Below are 27,761 nucleotides of genomic sequence, written 5' to 3'. Positions count from 1 at the left end.
GAAAACCGGCTGTGGGTGAAACTGGAGAAGTGTCAGTTTCATACCAAGGAGGTGGAATTCCTGGGGTACCGGTTGTCTGACAAGGGATTGGCCATGGATCCCAGCAAGGTTCAAGCGGTACTGGAATGGAAAACACCAAAGACCAAGAAGGACGTGCAAAGGTTCCTGGGCTTCGGAAACTTCTATAGGAAGTTCATCAAAAACTTTGCCCATTTAACAGCGCCCATCACGGATTGTCTTAGTAGCAAAAAGAAATTTGTTTGGACGGGAGAAGCGCAACAAGCGTTCGAACGCTTAAAGCAGGCGTTTGCGTCGGAAGAGCAACTCTTGCACGTGGATCTACAACAACCAATGAGAGTGGAGACTGACGCGTCAGACCGAGCGGTGGGGGCCGTTCTTCTCCAGCCGGGAAAAGATACGTCTGAATGGAGACCGTGTGCATTCTTCTCGCGGAAGTTGAACAAATCAGAGAGGAACTACACAGTGTACGACCGAGAACTGCTCGCCATTCATGAAGCATTCCGGAAATGGCGGCACTTGCTGATTGGGGCGCAGCACAAGGTTCAAGTCCGAACTGACCACAAAAATCTGGAATACTGGAGAACAGCCCGAGTGCTGAACCAGAGACAAGTGAGATGGGCCCAGGAGTTCTCCAAATTCCACTTTGAGATTCGTTACGTGCCCGGCTCCGAGAACGTGAGGGCGGACGCTCTTTCCAGGAAACCTGAGTACTTAGAGGGGGAGGGAGCGCCTGAGGCAAGGCATGTAATCCCTGAAGACCGCTGGGTGTGTGGGGCGGCATTGGTGGGGCAGAGGGAACTGATAGAGGGTACGGAGAACGATGAATACGCCCAAGAGAAACTCAGAGAGCTCCGGAGGACAGAGGAGAGCACAGGGGGGTTCGAAGAAAAGAACGGGGCGTTGTATTACAAAGGGGCACTGTACATACCCGACGGGGAACTGAGGGGCAGAGTACTCAAGCAGTTGCATGACAGCCCCACAGCGGGACATTTTGGACAGCACAAAACCATGTGGTTGGTTACCAGGGAGTTTTGGTGGCCCAAGGTGAGGGAGGACGTACGGGAATATGTCAGGGGTTGCGACAGGTGCCAGCGAGCGAAAGGAGAGAGGGTGGCGCCAGCGGGGCTATTACAACCCTTACCCACGCCCGAAAGGCCATGGGAGGCAGTATCCATAGATTTTATGACGGACCTGCCAAAATCCAAAGGCAAAACAGCTGTCATGGTGGTGGTAGATCAATTAACCAAGATGTGTCATTTTATAGCTTGTTCACATGCAGTCACAGCGGAGGAAACCGCCAAGTTGTTTGTAGAACATATTTTCAAGTTGCATGGCGCCCCCTTGAGGGTGGTCAGCGACAGAGGGAAACAATTTACTTCCAGGTTCTGGAGGAAACTTATGAGCTTACTGCACGTAGAACTCAATTTCTCAACTGCCCGGCACCCAGAAACCAATGGGCAAGCGGAAAGGGCAAATGGGGTTTTACAACAATACTTGAGGTGTTACGTAAAGGACAGAGAAAATGATTGGGTGGATAAGTTACCTCTAGCAGAATTTGCCTACAACAACGCGGAGAACGTGTCCACAGGGATGAGTCCCTTCCTGGCAAATTATGGGTGTCACCCCCGGGCATTCCCAGGAGAGGGAGGGGAGAGGTGGAGCGTGCCGGCGGCGGAATATTTTTTTGAAGAGATGGAGGCGATCCACCGTCAGCTTCAACTTAACTTAGAGAAAGCCAAGGAAGAATATAAGAAGCAAGCAGACAGAAATAGGAGGGAAGGTGAAACTATAAGGGTGGGGGACCGGGTGTGGTTGTCCACCCAAGGGCTACCGTTCAAGGGCGGGAGTAAGAAATTGAGGCCCAAAAGATTGGGACCCTTTGAGGTCATACAGCAGGTCAACCCAGTGGCATTCAAACTCAGGCTGCCCAGTCACATGAAATTACACCCAGTATTTCACAGGTCATTACTGTCGCCGTACCGAGAGGGACGCGAGTGGGGGGAGCGTGAGAGAGAGGCCACCCAAACGCCCGTGATAGAAGAGAGAGAGCGCGACATGAACGTGGCAGGAATCATTGATTCCAGGTGGAAGGGAAATCAGGTGGAATATCTGGTAGAATGGGAGGGGGAAGCAGAGTCGGAAAACACTTGGGTACCAGCAGAGGTAGTCAATGACGAGGTTTTAATAGAAACATTTCATCAGCGTTTCCCAAGAAAACCGCAACCCGTGGCTCGATTTAGAAGGGAACACTTTGGGACCACCGATGAGGAAGGAGAGTTTGAAGGGTTCCCAGAGTCAGGGGTGGGTGAAGAAGCCGACTCCGACGAAGAAGAGGAAGACGGGGAGAGAGACGGTACGCCGTGGCCGGAAGTGTTAGAATCCTCGGACGACGAGGAGAGTTCCTTCAGGGGCTTTCCGCCCTCACCGCCAGTGGGAGAGGAGGCGGGAGGGGGTGAAGGGGGCCCTGGGGGGGAGGTGGATGTCAGGGAACTGCCATCGGAGAGACAGGTGGTGGACAGGCTACAGGAGAATAGGAGAGAATCTGCAGTAGAAGAGGGAACCAGCAGGGGGAGTGCAGGAGTCACAGCGGAGGGGAGGCTCTGGGATGCTTCCAGTGAGAGTAGTGGAGAGGTAACGGGACCCCCGTTGGGAACGCCCACCCTTCGCCGGAAACTGTCACGCAGAGAGTCTCGAAAGCGCATGTCTGTCAAAGAGCTTTTATGTTGGCGTAAATTCCGTAGACGCCCACTGTCAGATTCTACCAGCGACTGACGGAGTCATGCTTTGGGGGCTCCGTTAGTGCATCGGTTTGGATGACCAGCCAAACCCCAGAGGGATCAAGCTTTTACGCACAAGCAGCTCACTATCCCATCACAGATACGTATCTGAAGATACCTATCTGATACGTACCTTCAGATACCTATCTGATACGTATCTGAAGAAGTGTGCATGCACACGAAAGCTCATACCTAGAACTAACTCAGTTGGTCTTTAAGGTGCTACTGGAAGGATTTTTTTTATTTTGTTTCTACCTCACAGGGTTGTTATGGGGGATTAAATGAGAAGGCCACCTCGAGCTCCTTGGAGAAAAAGGTGGGATATAAATGCAATTATTATTCTTATATTATTATTGGACGCGAGTGGCGCTGTGGGTTAAACCATAAAGCCTAGGGCTTGCCGATCAAAAGGTCGGCGGTTCGAATCCCCGCAATGGGGTGAGCTCCCGTTGCTCAGTCCCTGCTCCTGCCAACCTAGCAGTTCGAAAGCACGTCAAAGTGCAAGTAGATAAATAGGTACCGTTCTGGCAGGAAGGTAAACGGCGTTTCCGTGCGCTGCTCTGGTTCGCCAGAAGTGGCTTAGTCATGCTGGCCACATGACCTGGAAGCTGTACGCCGGCTCCCTCGGCCAATAAAGCGAGATGAGCGCCACAACCCCAGAGTTGGCCACGACTGGACCTAATGGTCAGGGGTCCCTTTACCTTATCATCATCATCATCATCATCATCAATAATAAACTATTCATGCCTTGTTGGGACAGGGAAGGCTTTTTTCAAATTTTATTTTGGTACCCAAGGCACAACAGGCAGCTGTGACGCTCAGGCTACGGGGTGCCTACCTGATCTGTTCTGCCTCTCTCCTCTGCCGTGCCGGCAAAATCCGGAGGGACTTCGACTCTGCAGCTCTAGAATGGGAGCAGCAGAATCTTCAGCGGCAGACAAGGGGGAATGTTGCCTGCGGAGGCCACTCTGCGTGTTGGGGCAGTTGGCTCCCGGCTTGCATCGGACGACAGAGGATCGTGAGGCACCTGGGGAGAAAGAGGCGTGCATCAGTTTGGCGGATAAGCTCCCCAAAATTGGGAGGGCGAAGGACTTGGCCAGTGCAAGCTGGCCTGTTTGGGCAAACAGGGGTCCACTCCACCAACCCTCAGCCAGCCCCCCAACCTACCTACCTACCTGCTTACTTACAACCAGCCCAGGGAGCTGGCCTGTCAGCCTCTTCCTCCTTCTCCATCTGAGGGCACATGAACACATTATATTTAAAGCACTGTGATACCACCTTAAACAGTCATGGTTTCCCCTCAAAGAATTCTGGGAAACGTAGATTGTGGCAGGTGCTGAGAGTTGTGGAAATGTGGCCTCTATTCCCCTCGCAGAGCTACAAAGGGAAGAGGGACTGGTTGATTTACCTGTCTGGGAACTGTGGCTCTGGGATGGGAGCCTCAACAAACTACAGCTCCCAGAATTCTTTGTGGGACGCCATGGTGGGCACCATGCTTTAAATGTAAGCTGCGCATGTGTCCTTAGTGTTGCCCTTGTAGCACTCAGCGGGGAGGAAGGTGGGAGCAAAACTAGAATTAGTTGGCTCTGGCCTGTTGTTGGCTGTGGCCTCAACCCTGTCATTGGTACAGTTGGTTTGTCTGCCTTCCACCCTACGAGTCTAATGGGCACCACCTACTTGGCTAATATTGTCCTCTATCAAATCATTTTTGTGTCTGTAAGAAAACTGTCCACCTGAAAACAAACAGCCATCAATTGAAGTGCCACGATATGGTAACTCATGGACCAGAAAACACTGTTATTGCATCATCTAGAACCAAAACAAATCAGAAGAACGTTCCTACAAAGGCATGCAATTATGTATGTATGTGATCGTGCATGCGCAGGACAGTCTCTGCCCATGTGCGGATGACAAAGACAACAGTGAGCCTCACGCTAGCTCACTTGAGTCCTTTCCACCGGCCTTCTCTTTTTTTTTTATAGGATATTTATTGAAGTTTTCAAGAATAATACAATGTAAAACAAAAAAAACCAACAACAAAAATACAAAAATAAAAACAACTAAAAACACATAGAATTTCCAATTACTTATTTTCTTTTAACTTATTTTCCAGACCTCCTCATACCTCCCTTTCTCATATTCCAATTCAAATTGTTAGTTCAGCAAATCCTCACCATTAATTTTTACTTATTTCAAAACCTTATTTTCCATATCTCTTAAGCATTACAGCTGGAAACCACTTAATTTCTGTCCGACATCATTCTAACATTGATTAATTTTGCAGTATTTCTGCAAATAGTCTTTAAACTTCTTCCAATCTTCTTCTGCCCACTCTGCTTGGTGCTTGCTGCCTGCTGCCCAGGAGGACTCCCCTGAGTGAGTGCCTGAGGGTCCTGCTCTTGCCACTTACCATCTGGCCTGGGGCGGGGCCTGAAGCCTCATAAGGACTGCTTGGTGCTTGCTGCCTGCTGCCCAGGAGGACTCCCCTGAGTGAGTGCTGGAGGGCCCTGCTCCTTCCTGCCACTTACCATCTGGCCCAGGGCGGGGCCTGACAGGCCTCACTAGGACAGTGTTACTGCAGGAGGGGCACAGAGTGTTTTTAAAATGTTTTTTAAAAAAAATTTCTTTTGGATTTTTTGTATGTGGGGGGTGGGGGTGGGATGGATGTTTGGTTGGGTTTGGGGAATTATTTTTTTTTTTTTTTGTTAAGGTCTTGAAATTTTTACATTTTTTGTTTGTATTGTTTTATTAGTTTTGTTTGTTTGTATAAGTTGTTATTTTGTTCTTAGGGGGAGGGGTCAGGGCTGCCGGGGAGTGGGCCCCAGCCCACAAAATGGCTGGGGCATGTTCCACAGGGGGGAATGCACTGGGACAACCGATCTCAGTGATCACGGGTAGGAGGAGGAGTTACGCTAAGACCAGACCATGTCATTACAGAGGAGGCAGGTTTAGTCGTTGTCTGAGGACTATTCCTGCCTCCGGGTCTGGTCCTGACCGGATGGATACTAGAATCAGCAAGGGATACCCACATGACCTGAAAGTGTTGCTGTGCAATGCCAGGTCAATGATTCATAAGACCACTGCCATCCATGACTTGATCATGGATGGAGGATTTGATCTGGCATGTGTAACAGAGACTTGGTTGGATGAAGCAGATGGGCCTGCCCTTGCCGCTGCTTGCCCACCAGGTTTCTCTTACGCACAGCAACCCAGGTCATGTGGGCGGGGAGGGGGGGTTGCAGTGATTTTTAGGAAGTCATTAGTCTGCACCAGGCGTCCTATTGGGAAGACCCAGTTTTCTGAGTGCATGTTCTGGAAGTTGGGCAATAGGGGCAGTACAGGATTCCTACTGGTGTACCGACCTCCCCGCTGCACCAAGGATTCCCTGCCCGAGCTGCTTCAGGTCGTGGCGGATATGCTCCTGGAGACACCTAGCCTGGTTGTCCTGGGGGATTTTAACATCCATGCTGACACGACCTTACAAGGGGCCGCTCGGGACTTCGTGGAAAGCATGGCCTCCATGGGGCTGTCCCTGAATAAGTCTGGCCCAACTCATAGCCACGGACATGCCTTAGACTTGGTGTTTACCTCTACGGATGCTGGTGATCTGACATTAACTAAAAGTGAAACAAAAGAAGTGCCATGGTCAGATCACTTCCTGGTGCAACTGGACTTCTCCGCAACCCTTCCCCTCCGCAGGGAGGGGAACTGGACTTCTCCGCAACCCTTCCCCTCCGCAGGGAGGTGGGACCGATTCGGATTCGGTTATTTTCCATATCTCTTAAGCATTACAGCTGGAAACCACTTAATTTCTGTCCGACATCATTCTAACATTGATTAATTTTGCAGTATTTCTGCAAATAGTCTTTAAACTTCTTCCAATCTTCTTCTGCCCACTCTGCTTGGTGCTTGCTGCCTGCTGCCCAGGAGGACTCCCCTGAGTGAGTGCCTGAGGGTCCTGCTCTTGCCACTTACCATCTGGCCTGGGGCGGGGCCTGAAGCCTCATAAGGACTGCTTGGTGCTTGCTGCCTGCTGCCCAGGAGGACTCCCCTGAGTGAGTGCTGGAGGGCCCTGCTCCTTCCTGCCACTTACCATCTGGCCCAGGGCGGGGCCTGACAGGCCTCACTAGGACAGTGTTACTGCAGGAGGGGCACAGAGTGTTTTTAAAATGTTTTTTTAAAAAAATTTCTTTTGGATTTTTTGTATGTGGGGGGTGGGGGTGGGATGGATGTTTGGTTGGGTTTGGGGAATTATTTTTTTTTTTTTTTTTAAGGTCTTGAAATTTTTACATTTTTTGTTTGTATTGTTTTATTAGTTTTGTTTGTTTGTATAAGTTGTTATTTTGTTCTTAGGGGGAGGGGTCAGGGCTGCCGGGGAGTGGGCCCCAGCCCACAAAATGGCTGGGGCATGTTCCACAGGGGGGAATGCACTGGGACAACCGATCTCAGTGATCACGGGTAGGAGGAGGAGTTACGCTAAGACCAGACCATGTCATTACAGAGGAGGCAGGTTTAGTCGTTGTCTGAGGACTATTCCTGCCTCCGGGTCTGGTCCTGACCGGATGGATACTAGAATCAGCAAGGGATACCCACATGACCTGAAAGTGTTGCTGTGCAATGCCAGGTCAATGATTCATAAGACCACTGCCATCCATGACTTGATCATGGATGGAGGATTTGATCTGGCATGTGTAACAGAGACTTGGTTGGATGAAGCAGATGGGCCTGCCCTTGCCGCTGCTTGCCCACCAGGTTTCTCTTACGCACAGCAACCCAGGTCATGTGGGCGGGGAGGGGGGGTTGCAGTGATTTTTAGGAAGTCATTAGTCTGCACCAGGCGTCCTATTGGGAAGACCCAGTTTTCTGAGTGCATGTTCTGGAAGTTGGGCAATAGGGGCAGTACAGGATTCCTACTGGTGTACCGACCTCCCCGCTGCACCAAGGATTCCCTGCCCGAGCTGCTTCAGGTCGTGGCGGATATGCTCCTGGAGACACCTAGCCTGGTTGTCCTGGGGGATTTTAACATCCATGCCGACACGACCTTACAAGGGGCCGCTCGGGACTTCGTGGAAAGCATGGCCTCCATGGGGCTGTCCCTGAATAAGTCTGGCCCAACTCATAGCCACGGACATGCCTTAGACTTGGTGTTTACCTCTACGGATGCTGGTGATCTGACATTAACTAAAAGTGAAACAAAAGAAGTGCCATGGTCAGATCACTTCCTGGTGCAACTGGACTTCTCCGCAACCCTTCCCCTCCGCAGGGAGGTGGGACCGATTCGGATGGTCCGCCCCTGCCACTTAATGGATCCAATTGGCTTCCAGAGAGTGGTAGGGGATGCTCTATCCCAAGTTGATGGCCTTTCAGCTGATTCCCTGGTGGCCCGCTGGAATGCGGAGTTAACCAGGGCTATTGACTGTCTGGCTCCGAAGCGCCCTCTCCGATTGCATGGAGCCCGGACAGCCCCGTGGTTTTCCCCGGAGCTGAGGGTGATGAAACAATCGTTGAGACGGCTAGAGCGCCGGTGGCGGAAAACTCATTCTGAATCAGACCGGACACGGGTTAGAGCTCAACGTCGAGCCTACCAAGTGGCAATGGCGACGGCGAAGAGGGCCTTCTTCACCGCCTCCATTGCATCTGCAGAAAACAGCAGCAGGAGACTTTTTCAGGTGGTTCGCAATCTATCAGAACCACCTGTACCAATGGGGCCTGGTAGGGACCCCAAGATCTCCTGCAATGCTTTTGCAAAGTTTTTTGCAGATAAAATCGCTCAGATTCAGAAGGAGGTAGACTCCACCGTGGGAGCAGGGCCAGGGCGGGAGAGTGCTAGAGTTCTGTCTGGTCCTGTTACATGGGATCAATTCCAATCTGTTACCTCCGAGGATGTGGACAGGCTGCTTGGACGAGTGAAACCGACCACCTGTCTCCTTGATCCTTGCCCATCCTGGCTGATAAAAGCGAGCCGGGAAGGGCTGGGCGATGGGCTTTGCGGGGTGGTGAACGCTTCCCTCCATGAGGGAGCCTTCCCAGACCCGCTGAAAGAGGCGGTCATTAAACCGCTTCTTAAAAAAACATCTTTAGACCCGGCCAATTTGGCCAACTATCGCCCAGTCTCAAATCTGCCATTCTTGGGCAAGGTGATTGAGCGGGTGGTTGCTGAACAACTCCAAGCACGCCTGGAGGAAACGGACCATTTGGATCCCTTCCAATCGGGATTCAGGCCTCACCATGGGACTGAAACTGCCTTGGTCGCGCTGGTTGATGATCTCCGGCGGGCTAGGGACAAAGGTGAGAGCTGTTTCCTAGTTCTGCTGGATCTCTCAGCGGCCTTTGACACCATCGACCATAACATCCTTCTGGACCGTCTAGAGGGGCTGGGAGCTGGGGGCACTGTTATACAGTGGTTCCGCTCCTTCCTCCTAGGCCGTGTCCAGAAGGTGGTGGTGGGGGATGAATGTTCAGACCCCTGGGCTCTCACTTGTGGGGTGCCTCAGGGTTCTGTCCTCTCCCCCATGCTTTTTAATATCTATATGAAGCCGCTGGGAGAGATCATCAGGGGGTTTGGACTGGGTGTTCATCAGTATGCAGATGACACCCAGCTCTATCTCTCCTTTAAATCAGAACCAGTGAAGGCGGTGAAGGTCCTGTGTGAGTGCCTGGAGGCGGTTGGAGGTTGGATGGCGGCTAACAGATTGAGGTTGAATCCTGACAAGACAGAAGTACTGTTTTTGGGGGACAGGAGGCGGGCAGGTGTGGAGGATTCCCTGGTCCTGAATGGGGTAACTGTGCCCCTGAAGGACCAGGTGCGCAGCCTGGGAGTCATTTTGGACTCACAGCTGTCCATGGAGGCGCAGATTAACTCTGTGTCCAGGGCAGCTGTCTACCAGCTCCACCTGGTACGCAGGCTAAGACCCTACCTCCCCGCGGACTGTCTCGCCAGAGTGGTGCATGCTCTAGTTATCTCACGCTTGGACTACTGCAATGCGCTCTACGTGGGGCTACCTTTGAAGGTGACCCGGAAACTGCAATTAATCCAGAATGCGGCAGCTAGACTGGTGACTGGGAGTGGCCGCCGGGACCACATAACACCGGTTCTGAGAGATCTGCATTGGCTCCCAGTACGTTTCCGAGCACAATTCAAAGTGTTGGTGCTGACCTTTAAAGCCCTAAACGGCCTCGGTCCTGTATACCTGAAGGAGCGTCTCCACCCCCATCGTTCAGCCCGGACACTGAGATCCAGCGCCGAGGGCCTTCTGGCGGTTCCCTCATTGCGAGAAGTGAGGTTACAGGGAACCAGACAGAGGGCCTTCTCGGTAGTGGCGCCCGCCCTGTGGAACGCCCTCCCATCAGATGTCAAAGAGATAAAGAATTACCTGACGTTCAGAAGACATCTTAAGGCAGCCCTGTTCAGGGATGTTTTTAATATGTAATGCTGTATTGTTTTTAATACTGATTGGGAGCCGCCCAGAGTGGCTGGGGAAACTCAGCCAGATGGGCGGGGTATAAATAATAAATTATTATTATTATTATTATTATTTTCCCTGGTCTCGGATTCTGCCGGTCATTTCTGCCAATCCCATATAGTCCATCATCTTCATCTGCCATTCTTCCAGAGTGGGTAGATCTTGTGTCTTCCAATATTTTGCGATGAGTATTCTTGCTGCTGCTGTTGTCGCATACATAAAAAAAGTTCTGTCCTTCTTTGGCACCAATTGGCCAACCATGCCTTCTCAACAAGGCAGGTAAGTCACACTGTGGGTGTGCAAGTCAGGTTTTGGGGGTGCCCCAGTGGCCATGTTTGTAAAGTGTCCCTTTACAATGCAATCCTAAAGAAGAGAGGTCTTCTCAGCACTTCCAGGTGTCCTTTTCCTCATGGTGGACAACCTTGGGCAGACTTGCTTGAGGACTTCAATATCCAAAGATGTGGTCTTAGCTCCAGAATTATTATTTGCATGAAACATATTCCACCCTGAGCCCCTGAGAATCAAGAGCTGGGAGCCACCATCCCATGGCGGTTTAGCTAGAAAGCACCTTCTCACGGTCTTCTGGTGATGGAAACTTTGACCCAGGCGGAATTTTCCGTTTTCCCATGCTAGGAACGATCTCAAGTATCTTTGCTGAAGTTGATGCCATTTGCTCAAACTGGTCCAGGGAGTCCTTTCTAGATGCATTTGACGGGTTAGGTGGGGACATCAGCCTGGAATGACGGCATCATCCACGGCCGTTGCCTCTTCTCATTTTGGCAGATGCATTTTGAGGTTACAGCAGAGAGGGAGGACGGTAGCTCAGAACCCATCCCAACTACTCTAGTCCCCTTTCTTACTCAGACTGAACATTTGCACCATCTAATGCTACAGAAGCATACGAGTTGCAGAAGAAGAAGGAAAGTTTGGTACTGTATATAAAGGTAAAGGGACCCCTGACCATTAGGTCCAGTCGTGGCTAACTCTGGGGTTGCAATGCTCATCTCGCTTTATTGGCCGAGGGAGCCGGCGTACAGCTTCCGGGTCATGTGGCCAGCAGGACTAAGCTGCCACTTCTGGCGAACCAGAGCAGCGCACGGAAACGCCGTTTACCTTCCCGCCGGAGCGGTACCTATTTATCTACTTGCACTTTGATGTGCTTTTGAACTGCTAGGTTGGCAGGAGCAGGGACCGAGCAACGGGAGCTCAGCCCGTCGTGGGGATTCGAACGACCAACCTTCTGATCGGCAAGTCCTAGGCTCTGTGGTTTAACCCTCAGCGCCACCCGTGTCCCTGGTACTGTATATAGCGGAGAGCAAAATATATGTTTTCCAAAGTTATAGATGAGTCAGTCTCTTGCAGCAAAAGCCAAAGAGTGTTGTGACTAGGGGTGGCAGCAGATCCAGTAGATTCAGTTGTGATAAATATATATATGATTTTAACCACTATAAACATACAACAACAACAAATTCAAAATCCAAATATCGAGATTACTCTGAATCTCCTGACTTCCCCCATCTCTTCTATGGGTCCTAGTGATAATATTTACAACTGCATACCAATACTATCCAAGTTTTATCCTTCAAAATTATCCATACTTTCTGTTAATTCACAAGGGTGGTTAAAATCCTGCTAATATTTTAAGCTATTCAGTAGATTCAGTTCTCAATGACAGACGAACCTACATAATAATTCACACATTCCGAAACAGAAAAAGAACTGAAACACAGGGTCCAACTCAGATTTCCTAGGACCTCTCTACCCATCAGAGAAAATGTCCTGCTGAACACAGTGGGCCTTACTTCTGTACAAATTATTATTATTATTATTATTATTATTATTATTATTATTTGTATACCTTCCAATACCAATAGCTCTCAGGGCGGTTCACAACCTAAAATTACACTACCCAAACCACAAAATACATAATTAAAAATCAGAACAAAGACAAACCAATAATCTGTTCAAACTCACTGCTCCACCCACTTTTGCCACTGGCCCCGCCCACCATCTTGTGGCCCCTGAAAGGATATCCAGAACGGAATGTGGCCCCCAAGCACCAAATGCTTCCCCACCCCTAATCTAAATTATAGCTGGGTCCTCGTAAATTCGGCACAAGAAAACCGTGTCATATGAAAGGTCCCTTAATGCTTTTCTTAACCAGTGAGAGATTTTACTTTCTTGGGCTCCATGATCACTGTGATGGTGACAGCAGCCACGAAATTAAAAGACACCTGCTTCTTGGGAGAAAAGCAATGATGAACCTAGACAGCATCTTAAAAAGCAGAGACGTCACCTTGCCAACAAAGGTCCATATAGTTAAAGCTATGGTTTTCCCAGTAGTGATGTATGGAAGTGAGAGCTGGACCATCAAGAAGGCTGATCGCTGAAGAATTGATGCTTTTGAATTCTGGTGCTGGAGGAGACTCTTGAGAGTCCCATGGACTGCAAGAAGATCAAACGCATCCATTCTTAAGGAAATTAGCCCTGAGTGCTCACTGGAAGGGACGCAGGTGGCGCTGTGGGTAAAACCTCAGTGCCTAGGACTTGCCGATCGCATGGTCGGTGGTTCGAATCCCCGCGGCGGGGTGAGCTCCCGTCTTTCGGTCCCAGCTCCTGCCCACCTAGCAGTTCAAAAGCACCCCTAAGTGCAAGTAGATAAATAGGTACCGCTTTATAGCGGGAAGGTAAACGGCGTTTCCGTGTGCTGCGCTGGCGCTGGCTCACCAGAGCAGCTTCGTCACACTGGCCACGTGACCCGGAAGTGTCTGCGGACAGCGCTGGCTCCCGGCCTCTTAAGTGAGATGAGTGCACAACCCTAGAGTCGGACACGACTGGCCCATACGGGTAGGGGTACCTTTACCTTTACCTTTTGCTCACTGGAAGGACAGATCCTGAAGCTGAGACTCCAAGACTTTGGCCACCTCATGAGAAGAGAAGACTCCCTGGAAAAGACCCTGATGTTGGGAAAGATAGAGGGCACAAGGAAAAGGGGACGACAGAGGACGAGATGGTTGGATAGTGTTCTCGAAGCTACCAGCATGAGTTTGACCAAATTGTGGGAGTCAGTGGAAGATGGGAGTGCCTGGTGTGCTCTGGTCCAGGGGCGGACACGACTAAACGACTAAACAACAACCCTCTCAGTCAATTTTTTCACCTATGGCACTCGATTTACCAACCCTTAAGGATAGAGGTGACACCCTTTTTGTGCCACCAGTTTTTTTCCAGCCATCAACATACAGTGGTACCTCGGGTTACATACGCTTCAGGTTACAGACTCCGCTAACCCAGAAATAGTGCTTCAGGTTAAGAACTTTGCTTCAGGACGAAAACAGAAATCGTGCTCCAGCGGCGTGGCAGCAGCAGGAGGCACCATTAGCTAAAGTGGTGCTTCAGGTTAAGAACAGTTTCAGGTTAAGTACAGAACGAATTAAGTACTTAACCTGAGGTACCACTGTACTCTGCACATGTTCTCCTGGGAGGGTGAAAGACATGAACAGTTAACCATACAGGGTACCAACAGGCAGTCTACTCTGTCCAATCCATAAACTTCTCGTGTCTCTGCAAGGAGGTGGCTTTCCAAAGCTTTTCCTACATTATCAGGTATTATTTATCAGCACTATTTATCATCAGCTCTGTTGCCGCCACTCAGCAGTCTCGCATCCCTGTAACATCCAGCTCTGCCCTGATTGGGCAGGAACATTGTTGTTGTTGTTTAGTCGTTTAGTCGTGTCCGACTCTTCATGACCCCATGGACCAGAGCACGCCAGGCACTCCTGTCTTCCACTGCCTCCCGCAGTTTGGTCAAACTCATGCTGGTAGCTTCAAGAACACTGTCCAACCATCTTGTCCTCTGTCGTCCCCTTCTCCTTGCACTCTCCATCTTTCCCAACATCAGGGTCTTTTCCAGGGAGTCTTCTCTTCTCATGAGGTGGCCAAAGTATTGGAGCCTCAACTTGAAGATCTGTCCTTCCAGTGAGCACTCAGGGCTGATTTCCTTCAGAATGGATAGGTTTGATCTTCTTGCAGTCCATGGGACTCTCAAGAGTCTCCTCCAGCACCATAACTCAAAAGCATCAATTCTTCAGTGATCAGCCTTCTTGATGGTCCAGCTCTCCAAACATCACTACTGGGAAAAACATAGCTTGAACTATACGGACCTTTGTTGGCAAGGTGATGTCTCTGCTTTTTAAGATGCTGTCTAGGTTTGTCATTGCTTTTCCCCCAAGAAGCCGGTGTCTTTATTTTCGTGGCTGCTGTCACCATCTGCAGTGATCATGGAGCCCAAGAAAGTAAAATCTCTCACTGCCTCCATTTCTTCCCCTTCTATTTGCCAGGAGCTGATGGGACCAGTGGCCATGGAATGCTCCAAATCAAATCTAGGCTTTCTTTTCCTCCCTCCCTTTCTAAAGGGCCAAATCTAGACTTGGTCTGTGAAGGCTCTTTGCATAATTGAAAGAGACGGCCGGCATTTACCTCGAGAGTTGCAGAGGCTGTGAAACGGGCAGCCTCAGAATTCAGCCCACAAAGGACTTGGCAGAAAGGTTAGGCTACCTGGCTGCCGGAGTCGCAGCTGATTTATTTATTTTGCTCCTTTCACGACCAAAGGTGTCTTCAATATTTAAAAAATCCAACGTCGAAGTTTTTGCCAACCTGTTTTCTAAATCCCCTGCCCCCCAAAGAATGGGGAGCTCTGGCCAGCTTTATCGTCTTTAATTCGGTGACACTGCTTGACCGGGGAAACTATTCTTCCCAGATGTTTGAGGAGCGACAGCTTATCAATATTTCATCCTACAGCAGCTGCGAAGCTCCGAACTGTCTCCTTTCAGACTGACACAGCTAAGTGCGCTGCAAGGATGTGCTTTGACCCTCAAGATGAACCGATGCATTCTGGTGAATGTTCCGAGGGCTTCATTTATTTATTTCTCCCCAAACAGAAGCACAGCCCGGTCCAGAGGTTCCTGAAGTCGCCTGGCAGTTTGTATAGACAAATGAGAGGGCAGCCAAGGGAGAGGAGAGTCCGAGATGCGGAAAATGCCTCTGAAACCCAGTTTCTGTGCATCGCGAAAGCTGTTTTGTCTGCCCACCCCAGTATTTTCTGCTCTAACAGAGATCTTTCCTTGAAGACTGCTGCTGGTTCTGGAGACGCCACAAATTGGACCTTCTGCAAGCAAAGTGTGTGCTCTCCAACAGAGCGCTGGACCGTCCCCACCCAGGCCATTCACCTTACAGGTTTGCAGAGTTTCGATCAACACTGCGTTGTGAGGTTACAATAAGCAGTGACTAGAGAAGGAATGACCTCTGGGAGGAGCACAGAGAGAAAAAATGCCGTGGTGCATGTGCAGCGGCACAACCGGACGCCTTCATCTGCCCCAGCTGCAACAAAACATGTCTCTCCTGTATCAGTCTCTACAGCCACAGCAGGCGCTGTAACTCTCCAACAGTTTGCGTTTGACTTCATCCCCAAAGGCGCACACCTCCATTGCCAACAACAGAGGATCGCAGAATCATGTCAAACCCTCAAAAAGTTCTACCAGATGTTTAGTCGGAATTTACTTTCTTTAAACTTGAACCCATTGGTTTGGGTACTAGCCTCAGGAGCAGGAAGAAAAAAACAAGTTTGTTCCATCTTCCACACGACAGCCCTTGAGATATTTGAGCAAGTCCAGCTCCTCTTTCTTACCACAACATGGGAAGTAAGTTTAAAATTATAATTTACTCACTTATAACCTCACATTGATTAGCAATGGCAGAAGTAAAAACCAGACTCAGGCATGTGCCTGAAGCAGGGAAAAACTGAGGCATGTCTGTATCCAATGCTGGTCAAAGGAAGAGAGAGAGGAACAGGAAGTACTCTATGCTCCTTCCTCTCCAGGAGAGGAGGGGAAATGACATCACACAGAGCCCTCTCTACCAATTGAACTTCTATGGTCTGCGTTTCTGCCTATCAGCAGTTCAGCACTATGGTATTAACCCCTTCTCAGGCTAACTAGTAAGAATATGCATGTGTTAGGTTTGGCTGCTAATCTCCCCCAGTTTGGGGGCCATCAGTATTTGATCATTCCTCCCTCCGACATCTTTCTCCCCATGTGGGACGGGGTGAGCTGACGACACACACTTTCTCTCTGCCATGCAAACATGGGTGCATAGGAAGCTGCCTTCTACTGGGCCAGACCCCCAGTCCATCCAACTCAGTATGGCCAACACTGGCTGGCAGCAGCTCTCCAGGGTTTCAGTCAGGGAGTCTTTCCCCAGTACTACCTGGATGTTCTGGGAACTCAACTCGGGACCCGTGGCTTAACTTATCCAGCAGGACCTGACGAATGTGTTTCATCCACTTGCCCCATGCAATTTAATACGCTTGCAATCATTACGGTGTTTGCAATCACCAGGGTTATTAGCCATCCTAATGATCAGCAGCAGGGATAATTTCCATCAGCCAGAGCTCCTTCCCCCTCTCCTGTGATTTTTCTAAACGTCGGCTTTAAAACAAAAATGCGATGCGTTCTCTTTCTTTACAGCCGTCGCGCACCAGTGAAGCAAACCTGCTTTGTGAATCAACCCAGCACCATATTGTTTGTTTGTTTTTTTAAAAAAGAAGAAGCTTGATTTGTAAACCAAGAAGGTGTTGTGCTGGGATTTTAGGCTGCCAGAGCTTCCTTCAAATATAAAAATGCAGCTTTGCTCTCCTATCCTGTCATCGGCTTAGAGCACCAGATTTTGATTCAATATTTTTTTTTAAAGGAGAATTTCTGGTCTTCCACACCAGGAGACAATGCGGATTTACACAGGGAAGGAAAATGAGGGCATTAATTTACCCAAAGCATCGGGAACTGTTTGGATTACGGAGGATGTCATGTGGACAGCGAGGGGGGAAAACATGCACACGTAGCTCATGGAAGGCTCTTCAAAACATTCTGCGTGCTCACCCTTTTCGAAGACCAAACATAGCAGGATATCCCAAACGGTCCCTTTAGCCCATCTGAAAATGACATTTTCTGAGGGGGGTGGGATTTACAATGCATCTGTCGTCAGCGCGAGTCATGAATGAATCACCCCTTATAAAGGGTGAGGAGAGAGAGAGAAGCAAAATAAACTAGTTTTCTGTTGTGTAAGAAAGGGGCAATAGAATCATAGAGTTGGAAGAGACCACAAGGGCCATCGAGTCCAACCCCCTGCCAAGCAGGATACACCACCAGAGCACTCCTGACATATGGTTGTCAAGCCTCTGCTTAAAGACCTCCAAAGAAGGAGACTCCACCACACTCCTTGGCAGCAATAGTCTGAGATCTTCTTAAGTTAGGTATGAACTGTGTCCCATCAGCAATTGCTCCCTTTGATCAGCTGGAATCTTCCCACTCCACTTCCTGGCATAGCTGTCAACTGTCCCTTATTTGGCGGGAAACTCCCTTATCCCAGCGCCGTTTCCCGCTGCTGTCCCTTATTGATGATGTCCCTTAAATTTCCCGGGTTTCAAAGGAAGCAGCTCCTCTCCCTCCCTCCCTGCCGGCCAGGGAGGAGGGAGGCTCCAACTGTGTTGCTTGGCTGCGTTCCTCACCCAATAAGGAGTCTAAGAACAACTGGGGGGTGGAGCTTGCATGCCTTGTGCCGATCAAATCGGCCATGTTGCCTTTGCTCAGCGCTTCCCAGCGGAGAGGTGACGGTGGTTTTCCTTGCTGCATCCCCTTTGCCGGGTTGCTGCGCTGTGGGAACCACCGCTTGAGGCTTCGTTTGGCTGCTGGCTGGGCTTTCTGCCTTTGGCTCGGAGGGGCTCGGAAGTTGAACATACCTGTGCTTGGAAAATCCCTTATTTTGGCTGCTGATCCCTTATTTTCGAGGCTACTGGTCCCTTATTTTCAAATCTGTAAGTTGACAGCTATGCTTCCTGGTCCAGGCGAGTTGCAAGTTTCAAGGGATGTAAATACCAAATAAGAAAGACAACTATCAAATGAAACACTATATCAATGCAACAGACATAGCTCTCCACCAGCCCAAATTAAAAACACAGATTTATTTATTTTTTAACTGAGAGGCTCTGTCTATATCATGTACGGTATGTGCATATATTATTCAATTGCTCATTTTGGACATAATTCCAAACCAATATATGGAACCGTAAGAACGATCTCAGAAGTGGACTTCCACACTCGCCTCCCCTTGTACAGTCAGAGTGCTCAGTTGCTTCACAGTGTTTTTGCAAACCACTGTTTGTCGTTCCACCTAAACTAGGAAACAACGGTTTGCACTTTAAGCCACCTCACCTCCTCAAAATGGGATTGCAAACCTGGTTTTTATCCTGGCTTGAAATTAGAACCTTCTGGCCTACCTACAAGATGGCGCCTGCGCTGGCAAGTCACTCCAGATTATGAACTGATCTTGGCATGGATTCCCTGACTTGTGTGAATCCACCATGCAGACGCACACTTGGGACTTCCCAGCAAATTGATCCTGGAACCAGCTGGCCACACCAGAGCCTAAGGATGCTACTTGACCCATCCATGGAACCAGATCCACTTTGAACAGCCCACCACTGCTGCCGCCACCTCTCCAATTGGATCCCAGTCACAAATCAAGCTTCTCCTTGCCGTAATAAAGGAGGTGTATTTTGCACCTGGTGAAGGTCCAACTGTGACCATGTAGAGATCTCTGGATGGTGACTGACATCTCCATTGTGCTGACGATAGGCACAATTCATTTTCAGCTTTGTAATCTTGTTAATAATAATAATATTTTATTGATATCCCACCCTCCCCAGCCGAAGCTGGGCTCAGAGCAGCTAACAACAGTAACACAGTTTACATAAAATCACAATCAATTAATTGAAATACATTCTAAAATCAATTCAGAGTCAAATTAATGGCAACCGTTGAGCTAGAGTTCTGTGAGGATTACCAAAGGAAGGGGTCAGACTGTGCCTTGGCCAAAGGCCTGGTGGAACAGCTCTGTCTTGCAGGCCCTGTGGAAAGATGTCAAGTCCCGCAGGGCCCTAGTCTCTTGTGAGAGAGCGTTCCACCAGATCGGGGCCACGGCCGAAAAGACCCTGGCTCTGCTTGAGGCCAGCCTAACCTCCCTGTGGCCCGGGACCGCCAAGGTGTTTTTGTTTGAAGACCGTAGGGTCTTCCGTGGGACATACTAGGAGAGGTGGTCCAGTAGATACAAGGGTCCTGGGGCATATAGGGCTTTAAAGGTTAAAACCAGCACCTCAAACCTGATCCTGTACTCCACCGGGAGCCAGTGCAGCTGGTATAGCACCGGGTGAATGTGATCCCGCATCGAGGACCCCGTAAGGAGTCTCGCCGCGGCATTCTGCACCGCTGGAGTTTCTGGGTCAATCTCAAGGGCAGCCTCACGTAGAGCGAGTTACAATAATCAAGTCTGGAGGTGACCGTCGCGTGGATCACAGTGGCTAGGTCAGGATGAGACATTGCACTGTGGGGACCGTAACATGGGTTTAAGGTGCCATATGATAAAGTTAAAGGTAAAGGACCCCTGGACAGTTAGGTCCAGTCAAAGGCGACTATAGGGTTGCGGCGCTCATCTTGCTTTCAGGCCGAGGAAGCCAGCGTTTATCCGCAGACAGCCTTCCGAGTCATATGGCCAGCAGGACTCAACTGCTTCTGGAGCAACAGGACACCATGATGGAAACCAGAGCGCATGAAAACGTCATTTCCCTTCCCGCCGCAGTGGTACCTATTTATCTACTTACCCTGGCCTGTTTTCGAACTGCTAGGTTGGCAGGAGCTGGGACAGAGCAACAGGAGCTCACTCCGTCGCAGGGATTTGAACCTCCAGCTTTCCGATTGGCAAGCCCAAGAGGCTCAGTGGTTTAGACCACAGCGCCACCCGCGTCCCCTTAAGGTGCCATATGACGATTAGCTTACGTATCTGAGTTCCTATGAAGGACTTGCTGTATTCTATACAAAGTGCATGGTCTGAAGAAGAAGACCCACACATTAGGTCCTTCAGACCGTGGGCAGTTGGATGACCTCTTCTGGAGTTTTGCAATGGGAAAACTAGGTTATTGATATATGTATATATATAGGTAAAGGTGACCCCTGACCATTAGGTCCAGTCGTGGCCGACTCTGGGGTTGCGGCACTCGTCTCGCTTTATTGGCCGAGGGAGCCAGCGTACAGCTTCCGGGTCATGTGGCCAGCATGACTAAGCCACTTCTGGCGAACCAGAGCAGCACATGGAAACGCCGTTTACCTTCCTGCCAGAGCGGTATCTGTTTATCTACTTGCACTTTGGCGTGCTTTCGAACTGCTAGGTTGGCAGGAGCAGGGACCGAGTAATGGGAGCTCACCCCGTCACGGGGATTTGAACTGTTGACCTAGGCTCTGTGGTTTAACTCACAGCGCCACCCGCATCCCTATATATATATATATATATATATGCTTTCGTAGATTTTCACGGGTACAGGAATGCAGGTTTTGGTGTCCTCGGGTGTCTTCCCGTGTAAAAGTTGGGGTGTCTAGGCGACATTTCGACGAGGTCTCACTCGTCATCTTCAGGCTGGTGCTTTCGGCTTCTTGTTACTGGAACAGAGCAGGATCTCAGTGTTTGAGTTCCTATAAATACTGTAGAGGGGGTGTGGTGTATAGCCTCCAATGTTCTGGGCAGAGAGGAAGTTCCCAGGTTAGTGTGCCTTTTCTTCTTTTGTTCCTTAATTACTTGAGAGATATCTTGAGTGATTTCTTGAGTGATATCCTGAGTACCACTTAGGTGGCTCTCTTTTCCAACACATGAAAGAAACAGGACACGAAATTAATTTTGCAGATTCCAAATTGCTCTTTAACACGGAACATCACCACAAGAGAATAATCATGGAAGCCATCGAGATAGAGAAACACCCTCACAACATGAACAAGCGTGACGACACATCCCGCTTGCCAGACATCTGGAAATTAGCCCTCCCCACAAAAACTGACACCAGATCCAGAGGCACACAGAACGCCAACACCAATCAACCACACCAGACCCAAACCCAGACCCTCTCCACAGATGAATTACAGACACCATCCAGTAGCCAATCCATGGTGGCACCTCCGGATGCTGCACCCCCCTGCAATCCCTACACAGATCTGGCTGACACAAGCCACAAAACCACAGCTCGCCCCTATACACGAAGCCAAGCCAGAGCACAACTAAGTACAGTACAGCCATCTTCTCAGGAAAACTCTTCACAAAGTTCAAGAGGTCAAGACACAAAGACTTTAACAACTAATCCACACCTAATGACCCACCTAAGTGGTACTCAGGATATCACTCAAGAAATCACTCAAGATATCTCTCAAGTAATTAAGGAACAAAAGAAGAAAAGGCACACTAACCTGGGAACTTCCTCTCTGCCCAGAACATTGGAGGCTATACACCACACCCCCTCTACAGTATTTATAGGAACTCAAACACTGAGATCCTGCTCTGTTCCAGTAACAAGAAGCCGAAAGCACCAGCCTGAAGATGACGAGTGAGACCTCGTCGAAACGTCGCCTAGACACCCCAACTTTTACACGGGAAGACACCCGAGGACACCAAAACCTGCATATATATATATTTATATACACACACACACACAAACACATACACACATACGCACGCGCGCACACACATACATACAATGGACGGAGGTATGGCTGGAGTTCTTGGACCACCTCAAGGCTGAGGATTCCACAGTGGACTAAAGCTGATTCATGATCTGGTCTGGCTCATAAGAACCCAATGGCCCATCAAGTCCAGCATCTTGTTCTCACAGTGGTCAAGCCTGATGCCTGTAGGAAGTCCATTAGCACAGGGTCCTCCCTCCCTCCTGCGGTTTCCAGAAATTGGTATTCAGAAGCATTGCTGCCCCCCCAACTTTACGTGCAGAGCACAGCCATCCTGGCTAGTAGCACTTGAGAGTCCTGAACCACCCAGATCAGGTGAGCCCACTCTGGAAGTTCTGTGGATTCCGCCTCCATCTCTTCCATCAACAGGGCACACCTGTGGACAGGTGTGCAAAGTGCATTCTCTTCACATTCCTGGATTAAAGCTATTCATGGGGATGTCATTTGAGAAAACTGATTCTTGTCCTTTTCTCTCTCTCTCTCCCCCCCCCCCCAATTTTCTACTATTTGAAACTCAGGATAAGTAGACGATCTTCACAAACTGCTGCAACATAATAAAATACTCCTAACACAGAGAGAGAGAGAAATGAAAGATTCCCCCACTGAAATAGTATTGGGAGACAAAGGCAATCTGAGAGAGCTGGTTTGTGAGGACTTTACAAACTAAAAATGAAAGATTAACCCCCCCTCCTCTTTTTGCCCTTGTTTGGTCTCCCCCCTCCTCCTCCCCCCCCCAATTGCCAGAAATGGATCTCAATACAGTGAAAAAGCTAGACATTATGAGGACCGCAGAACCAAAACTAAGAAATAAAAGTATTCTATCAACATTCCAACAAATGGCCTTTCCGTCACACACACACACACACAAAAATCTAAATGAAAAATTACTGGTTTCTTTGGCGGGGGTGGAATAGGTCGGAAGGTACGTAGGAGGAAATAAAATGGCATTTACCGTCTGATCTAGCTGAATTTAATGTGGAAATACTGAACGGCTGCAAAGGTGCCACTCTCGCGGTGTGTTTCTTCATTCTGTGGAAATCGCCCTCCACCGAGACGCTACATCCTCTTCGCCGCCTTTTGCCCGCACATTTTTGGGGGGGAGAGGACTGCCCCCCTTCCTGCCCTGTGCCACAAGGTACCTCTCTGCCGTGCCTGGAGATGCTGTTCGGAAGATGCTGCCGTCAGATCTGCTGTTTCCCGGAGAAACCATTTGCAACACATTCAGACAAGGCTTGACCTCAGAGCCAGCACTTTGCACAGTTGTTGGGCATGGTCACAGATCTCAGGATTCAGTACCCCTCTTAATATTTTATTACTACCCCCCCAAAAATTCCTCTTTCCACTTCTAAGAGACAGCAAGCTCCTTATGAATCAAGGCACCCCGTTCGCAATGAAACAACCCCCCCCCCCAAAAAAAGCCCACAAAGGAGGCATATTATCTTTCGGCAACAGCACAGCGAAAGGAAAGATGCGGCGCTGTTTTGCGAGCACTTCGTGCCATGAAAATGCATGAGCTTAGGTCGGCTGCATCTCACCAGAATAGAAAGCACTTCTCTGCCGGTGAGGTCTAATATTAGACAGGGGAACCGGTGCTTTCAGCTGCTTAGTTAAATATCACAGAGCGAGGGGGAAGTCCTGGAAATCAACACTGCAGACAAAAGCAGTGTTTTGGAGGAGACGATAGAAAAACACACGGCTGCAGAGCTCATCCCAGAATCACTGGAGCAAATAGCATCTTTAGCAGGAGAAATCAAAATCCAATACAGTGGTACCTCAGGTTACAGACACTTCAGGTTACAGATGCTTCAGGTTACAGACTCCGCTAACCCAGAAATAGTACCTCAGGTTAAGAACTTTGCTTCAGGATGAGAACAGAAATCGTGCAGCGGCAGCAGGAGGCCCCATTAGCTAAAGTGGTACCTCAGGTTAAGAAGAGTTCCAGGTTAAGAACGGATCTCCAGAACAAATTGAGTTCTTAACCAGATGTACCACTGTACACTTAAACGGCAAGATCACGAAGCATTATACTCTCATTTTAGGTTGCGGGGGGAGAAAGGAAATTAATTGGCAAATGTTTCCAATGATTACATTAAAAATAATAATAATGTGCTTCCTTCAAGATGATCACAGGGCTTGTAGCCACCATTCGTCCCCAAATTTACTCTCACAACAACCCTCTGCACAGAATTTTGCTTAATGGTTGCCATCAATTTGATTTTAATTAATTTTTATAATGAAATGTTTTTAGAATCGTTGGATTATTTTGATTGTTGTTAGCCGCCCTGAGCCCAGCTTCGGCTGGGGAGGGCGGGATATAAATAAAATTTATTATTATTTATTATTCTGAGGTAGGTTAGGCTGAGAGCACCTGGCCCAAGGTCACCAGGGAGATAGAGGGAGTTAATATCTGAGCAGGTTCCTGTTCCTCCAGTGCTTCCTGTTTGGTTCTTAGAATTCGACTGTCTCAGGAGACAACAGAGGAGTGTGCCTTTGGGACTGAAGTTAAATCACTGGAGAATTACAGCGCCTGCTGTGGCTGTACAGACCGATAGGGGAGCGACATGTTTTGTTGCAGCTGGAGCAGCTATTCGTGAAGCATAGCTTATGGTAGGCAGTAGATCTCTCCCACCGATGAAGGCAACCTGTCGCCCTCATATCTTACACCATCAGGTTGAGCTTATAACTTGTAACTGCTGCCCCCCCAGGTTGTTTTCGCTGTGTTAGCAGCACCAAAGCGACCTCCCCAGGGCACAAGACTGAGCAGGGTAGCTGGAGGGCCGGAGGTCCTGGGCTGCCCAAAGGACAAGACCCACCTCTCAGCCTCACTGATGTGGTCCAAAGGAAAGCAGAGCAAGATGTTTGGCACCAGCTGGGCTGGAGGAGTTGCAGGAAGGAAGCGTACAAGGCACCATCCAACTGTCTTAGGGATTTGTGTAAGGCAGGCATCCCCAAATTCGGCCCTCCAGATGTTTTTTTGGGACCACAATTCCCATCATCCCTGACCACTGGTCTTGATAGCTAGGGATGATGGGAGTTGTAGTCCCAAAAACATCTGGTGGGACAAGTTTGGGGATGCCTGGTCAAGTCCCTAACTCACCGAAGGTTTGAGGCCCATCAGCTAACCCTGGTTAAGTGGCCAGTCGATGCCATTACCTGGCATATAAAACACTACCAAACCATTCTACGTTCTAAATCTTATATTAATAATCCAGAAATTGAGAGAGCAATGTACAAGATCTACTACAGAAGCCACAAACAGAAAACTCATTCAAATTGTGTCCAAAATGAAGATTCAGTCTCAATTATTAATATAAGATTTAGAACGTAGAATGGTTTGGTAGTGTTTTGTGTGCCGCTTATGTGCTGCTTATTTTATATAGTGGTACCTCGGGTTACATACGCTTCAGGTTACAGACGCTTCAGGTTACAGAATCCGCTAACCCAGAAATAGTACCTCGGGCTAAGAGTTTGCTTCAGGATGAGAACAGAAATCGGGCTCCGGCAGCGCAGCAGCAGCAGGAGGCCCCATTAGCTAAAGTGGTGCTTCAGGTTAAGAACAGTTTCAGGTTAAGAACAGACCTCCAGAGCAAATTAAGTACTTAACCCAAGGTACCACTTTACTGGTCTACTACAAGAATTAGCTGCATAGGTTCATTTTTTCATTACCTGGCATATGGCTGCTGTCTCATGCTGGCAGTGCCTAGGTGCATAAAGGTAAAGGGACCCCTGACCATTAGGTCCAATCGTGACCGACTCTGGCATTGCAGCACTCATCTCGCTTTATTGGCCGAGGGAGCCGGCATACAGCTTCCGGATCATATGACCAGCATGACTAAGCCGCTTCTGGCGAACCAGAGCAGTGCACGGAAACGCCGTTTACCTTCCCGCCGGAGTGGTACCTATTTATCTACTTGCACTTTGACGTGCTTTCGAACTGCTAGGTTGGCAGGAGCTGGGACCGAGGAACAGGAGCTCGCCCCGTCGCGGGGATTCGAACCGCCGACCTTCTGATCGGCAAGTCCTAGGCTCTGTGCTTTAACCCACAGCGCCACCTGCGTCCCTGCCTAGGTGCATAGGAACTACCATTTGCATGGAGGGGAGCAGGCAGAGTGTTCGCTGGATCTGATTTGTTTGCTTGCTTGTTGCATTGGTATCCCATCATCCCATAAGGAGCGTGCATGTTTCTTCCTCTCTTCCTTTGATCTCCTCAACAACCATGCAAGGTAGGCTAGCCTGAGAGGCAAGGGCAGACTCAAGGTCAACCACTGAGCCTCATGGCCAAGTGGAGATTCGAACCCTGGTCTGTCCCAGGTCCTAACCTAACACTCCGACCAATACACCACTGCCGTCTCTCATTCGCAAAACTCCAAACCAAGGAACCTGAGCCACTTGCCTCTAGTGCTGGAGATCTGCGGTGATCCTGTTGTTGTTTAGTCATTTAGTCGTGTCCGACTCTTCGTGACCCCATGGACCAGAGCATGCCAGGCACTCCTGTCTTCCACTGCCTCCCGCAGTTTGGTCAAACTCATGCTGGTAGCTTCGAGGACACAGTCCAACCATCTCGTCCTCTGTCGTCCCCTTCTCCTTGTGCCCTCCATCTTTCCCAACATCAGGGTCTTTTCCAGGGAGTCTTCTCTTCTCATGAGGTGGCCAAAGTCTTGGAGCCTCAGCTTCACGATCTGTCCTTCCAGTGAGCACTCAGGGCTGATTTCCTTCAGAATGGAGAGGTTTGATCTTCTTGCAATCCATGGGACTCTCAAGAGTTTCCTCCAGCACCAGAATTCAAAAGCATCAATTCTTCGGCGATCAGCCTTCTTTATGGTCCAGCTCTCACTTCCATACATCACTACTGGGAAAACCATAGCTTTTACCATACGGACCTTTGTTGGCAAGGTGATGTCTCTGCTTTTTAAGATGCTGTCTAGGTTTGCGGTGATCCTAGACCGCGGCATCCTTAGCCTTCCAGGTTCAAGTTGGCTTTTCACCAAAAAACCTTTGCAAAGGCTCGCAGCCAGCCAGCAGGATGAGAAAATCTCACCATCTGCTGTCATATCTTCCGTGCTTTTAAGACACTAGATGACAAGTGACAGGGCCATTATCAGCTCATTTCACAGGGCTGGAATATTAATATGATTTATGGAAGCAAACAAGGAAACAATGCAGAGTTGGGCGGGGAAGAGATACGAAGGGAACTTCGGGCTCCGCACTTTAAGTGCCACTCAAAGGGAAAAGGCGGTGTGTGATTTTATATTTCCTTCCCAATCCAGGTAAACACTTTAAAGCAATAACAGCAGCAATCTTCGCAAAGCTGAGAGTGTGCCGGTGAGGACTTATCACGCATTAAACTGACAGCGCTGCCAGGTTTGATTTGATTTTAAACAGGTTGGTTCATTGCAAGTCATCCTTTTGGAGCAAACATTGCTCTTCTACCAGGCATTTGTCTAATTAAACAACTTATGGCCTTTTAAACGGTGGGGTGGTGGTGGTATTGTTTGTTACTATGGTATGTATTTTTGTGTTTTTATATTGTAAACCGCACCCTGTGATCCTCAGATGCAGGGCAGTATAGAAATTTAAATAAATGTAATTGTGTGGAGGGACGCGGGTGGTGCTGTGGTCTAAACCACAGAGCCTAGGGCTTGCTGATCAGAAGGTTGGTGGTTCGAATCCCCGCGACGGGGTGAGCTCCCGCTGCTCGGTCCCTGCTCGTGCCAACCTAACAGTTCGAAAGCACATCAAAGTGCAAGTAGATAAATAGGTACCGCTGCAGCGGGAAGGTAAACGGGGTTTCTGTGCGCTGCTCTGGTTCGCTAGAAGCGGCTTAGTCATCCTGGCCACATGACCCGGAAGCTGTACGCCAGCTCCCTCGGCCAATAAAGCGAGATGAGCGCCGC

The 27,761-nt window shown here is 49.3% G+C and overlaps 1 protein-coding gene across 2 annotated transcripts in view; it reads right to left on the bottom strand.

The window, feature by feature from the left end:
* Positions 1–27,761, bottom strand: part of LOC309341709 (solute carrier family 35 member F4) — a 193,037-nt gene that overhangs the window by 55,702 nt on the left and 109,574 nt on the right. For both annotated transcript variants that reach the window (XM_081861402.1, XM_081861403.1), the window contains exon 2: positions 3,637–3,825. In XM_081861402.1, the coding sequence (XP_081717528.1) occupies positions 3,637–3,825 (189 nt within the window). The remainder of the gene's footprint in view (positions 1–3,636; positions 3,826–27,761) is intronic.

This window comes from Podarcis erhardii, assembly GCF_964252035.2.
Source record: "Podarcis erhardii genome assembly, chromosome: 1".
Taxonomy (NCBI): domain Eukaryota; kingdom Metazoa; phylum Chordata; class Lepidosauria; order Squamata; family Lacertidae; genus Podarcis; species Podarcis erhardii.
Note: the sequence above shows the minus strand (reverse complement) of the source record. Positions and strands in the feature narration are given on the sequence as shown.